This window comes from Trachymyrmex septentrionalis, unplaced genomic scaffold (assembly GCF_001594115.1).
Source record: "Trachymyrmex septentrionalis isolate Tsep2-gDNA-1 unplaced genomic scaffold, Tsep1.0 scaffold22, whole genome shotgun sequence".
Taxonomy (NCBI): Eukaryota; Metazoa; Arthropoda; class Insecta; order Hymenoptera; family Formicidae; genus Trachymyrmex; species Trachymyrmex septentrionalis.
Window position 1 is genome coordinate 6,016,587 of NW_017305375.1, and position 3,972 is coordinate 6,020,558.

The window sequence follows — 3,972 nt, forward strand, 5'->3', positions numbered from 1 at the left end:
TGTATTGACGTGATGGGAAATGGCAAGTGGTACCAGTGGACTTTGAACGAAGCGTGCGTGCAGAAGGCGTTAAATAATTACCTGGCTGATTATTCGTATCTTGATGGTTATACACCTTCGCAACTTGATTTATCGGTTTATCAATCATTGAAAGAATTGAACATTGATTTTGCAAAGCATCTACACATTAAACGTTGGTATAATCATATCGCGACATTTACGGACGAAGAAAAGGCTGTATTTCGTGTGGAACAAAATCAAATAATGCCGAAACTTGCATACATTAATCAGAATCAAACCAATAATGATGATACATTTGAGGTAAAGTCGTACGTATTTAATATATAAATAATATTTTTATTTAGAAAGAAATTGCAAAAATTTTGATTTTTTTGTTCATAATATATGTTTCTTATTATAGCTAACTGGGAATGAGACAAATGTAGATTTATGGATGTTATCGCGTGTTAGTTACGCTGCCGGAACTTGCGACGAAGCAATTAAACAGTATGACTTTGCATTAGCCACTACTACCTGTTACAATTTATGGTTATACGATCTGTGTGATGTTTATCTGGTAAATTTTTTAATATAATTTGTTATAATATAAGGAAAAAAATTTGTTATAATAATATAACAATTTGCGTGTCTAGGAATATCTTAAAACAATTTTCCAAAGTGAAGATAACGCGGCTAAGTTAGCAGCTCAAAAAGTATTATTTATAACACTGGATGTGGGATTGCGTTTATTGAGCCCATTTATGCCATTTATAACAGAAGAATTGTATCAACGTTTACCTCGTAAAAAGTTAATATATCCAAGTATATGTGTAAGTCCGTATCCGGATGTTGTTAAGGTAAATAATTATATATTTTATAATCATGATAATAAAACATACAATTAAAATATCATAATACCGTAATATGTCTGATATTTCAGTGTTGTTGGAGAAATCAAGAAATTGAAAAAGACGTTGATTTTGCGCAAAAAATAATTAAGAATATTCGCTCTACTCGCGCGACTTATAATTTACCTAATAAAACGAAAACCGAAGCGTATGTCACGTGTAGCAATCCAGCATTAAAGGAGAAAATTATTCGGTATAAATTACTCATAGAAACTCTTGCGTACTCTGTTCTCAGTATGCAAAAACCACCAGTAGGCTGTGCTATTATTACTGTAACTAATAAGATTCAAGTGCATCTATTACTACAGGTAATTAACACATCATGTAATATACATATATACAGAGTGTAACTAAAATAAAGTAACAAACTTCGGGCTTCTCACCAAAAAACATGAAAAAAAGTTCATATGAACATATAATCCATAAATTCACTGTTACTGAGATATAGCTCAAAGTGTGGGCAACTCGGCCCTGAAGTTTATTTTAGTTATCTTATTTTAGTTACATCCTGTATATATTAATTATTATTATTATTATATATAATTATATATTACGCTCACGCACAAAAAACTAAGTTTTTTCACAAATTTTTCAAATTTCACAATATTTTCAAATAGCAATATCTCAGTGAAAAATTATCGTATCAAGATTTTTAAAAAACATTTTAAAGCTTCAAATCTCTACTTTTCAGAACGGTACTTCAAAAAACGGTGCTACTAATATTTCATAAAGTTACACAAACATAAATGAAGATGCATAAATTCTCAAAACTTTTTATGAAATTTTCGAAGTTCCACAACACCAATTAAAAAAATTACGCACAAATGAGGTTTATAGCTTTCGTAAAAATGAATCTTTACATGTAATTTGCTTTTTTATAGACCTCTGTACAATTTTTTTCACCGAGTTATTCGACATTGAAACAAAAAGAGTCGTTTTTTTGCGTGTGAGTGTATATTTATTATATGAATATAATAAATAAATATTTCGCAGGGTTTAATTGATTCAAAAAAAGAATTAGAAAAATTACAAAAGAAGAAAAGCCAATTGATCGAAATTATACAAAAATTGAAACAGGATTTAGCAATACCCGATTATAATGTAAAGGTACCTCTTGATGTTCAAAAGAATAACAAAGAAAAATTAGTCAATCATGAAGACGAATTGCAGCGAATTATCGACGCAATAATGATTTTACAAACAATGTAGAAAGTAAATCTATTGAAAGTTTTGTAAACTCTGTATTATTTAACAGTAAATAACTTATTTGTTGAATTCATAGAAAATTTAGTTAGACATGTTTCTTTTTCGTATACGCACACTTTTTTAAACACGTTCCATATTGTGGATTACCGGTGACACATTTGATTTTCCGTTTGGACGTTTTAATTATAAAAGGAAATACATAATTATATATATGTATAGCTGAAATCTTTCTATATGTAGTCGAAATCTCCAGTGAGAGCCTTCAGAACACATAAGACAGAACAGATACAAAGAAACAAGTACCGTGACCTCCAGTCAACTTCGTCGAGATTAATAGACATAATATTTTTCTATTAAATAAATCTCATATTATATAGGTGATAATTTCGGAAGTCGAATTTGGAAATCTTTTACTATAGACAAATGATTTTAGTACTGAATTATTTAACATTCCATTATATGATTTTTATATTGAAATATGTTGAATATATACAGGATATTTTAATCAACGTAGGCGAAACCATATAAGATGTCGAAATTCTGTTTTTTATGAATATATTTTTAAAAAATCATATAGTTTTATTTAAGAAAATAAATTTGACTTTTATTTCACTTTGACGTTTTCACCCAAAGTCAAATTCTTTTCAAAGTATGTCTTCTTCGATAATATATAATCACATAAAAACAGGATTTTAATATCTTGCATGGTTTCAGAGAAATTCAAATGCGTTAATTAACTTGGGACATTCTTTTCATTTTCCTCAAAACTTATTTTTCTCATTATTTTCATCAAATAAACATAAAGCATATTCTTTTTATTGTCGATATATCTGACACAAATAGAAATTCGAAAACGAGCGTTAAAAAAATTAATAGAAATTATACTATTATTATTATATTATTACTGACAATCTAGGATAGGAGGGTGTAATAATTAACAAGCTCATTTTTAATTATGTTTCATTTTATCGTAAATTTTCTGACGGAAGCAGTCTTCAAACAAAACACGATGGTGCGTACCATTAACATGGAATAAGTGGGCACATCGCGACTATTGCGTAAAAATATTTGCGTATTCATTCTAACGCCATCGAAGGATTTTCCTGATGAGATTCTTGGTGATATTAAAAACGTATATTCGGATGTTTGAGGATGCTGGCAATCTCACCGAGAAAGTCGCGTCCGCGGCATCGATATCCTACATAATATTTTCTCTTTCTTGGGACGTTATCGCAATGTGCCTGTTAAATAGCTGCGTGTACTCGAGTGTGTGCCGAGTCGTATAATACAGCAAAGCCGAATATTTTAGTGTAATAAGTTGCGCGTGCTATCCGTAATGTTTGTGTGCGGAGACGATGAATTTAGATTCTCGTCATGACAACGAGCCGCGTTCCAATAATTTTCGCGGACATCATAACAAACATAAGGAAGAAAAAAGTATAGTGTTCCAAAATAATTTACAGACAGAACATAAGAGAGAGAAACAGAGAGAGATTAATATTAGTCTTCCAGTTCTCTCTTCCTTTCTGTATAAAGACATCATCATACTCTAAAAATGTTTATCGTGGTCGAGCCGCTCCGGCTCGACTATTCGATCGTATTGCGTGCGTTCCGATTAAATTTAGCGAAAGCAAAAAGATTAGAGTGTGGAAGATACAGTAACGATCGGTCAGATATCGTTACGGCATCCACGAGTCGAACACGTATGAGAGCGAATGTGATACACTCTTTTTGGAGAACATATTTGAATAGATTCATCAAGATATGATGTACTCTTCAATATTCACGAAATAATTCAGAATTCTCCACGAAGAATATATCAGAGAAGCTCTCATTCTGTCATCGACCGCGCTAAATC

The 3,972-nt window shown here is 30.8% G+C and overlaps 1 protein-coding gene across 1 annotated transcript in view; it reads left to right on the forward strand.

Moving 5' to 3' along the window:
* Positions 1 to 2,482, forward strand: part of LOC108748419 (valine--tRNA ligase) — a 14,205-nt gene extending 11,723 nt beyond the window's left edge. The window contains exons 14-18 of the mRNA XM_018486581.1: positions 1 to 321; positions 422 to 577; positions 654 to 857; positions 941 to 1,216; positions 1,902 to 2,482. Coding sequence (XP_018342083.1) covers positions 1 to 321; positions 422 to 577; positions 654 to 857; positions 941 to 1,216; positions 1,902 to 2,117 — 1,173 coding nt within the window. The 3' untranslated portion in view covers positions 2,118 to 2,482. The remainder of the gene's footprint in view (positions 322 to 421; positions 578 to 653; positions 858 to 940; positions 1,217 to 1,901) is intronic.
* The last annotated feature ends 1,490 nt before the right edge of the window (positions 2,483 to 3,972 follow it).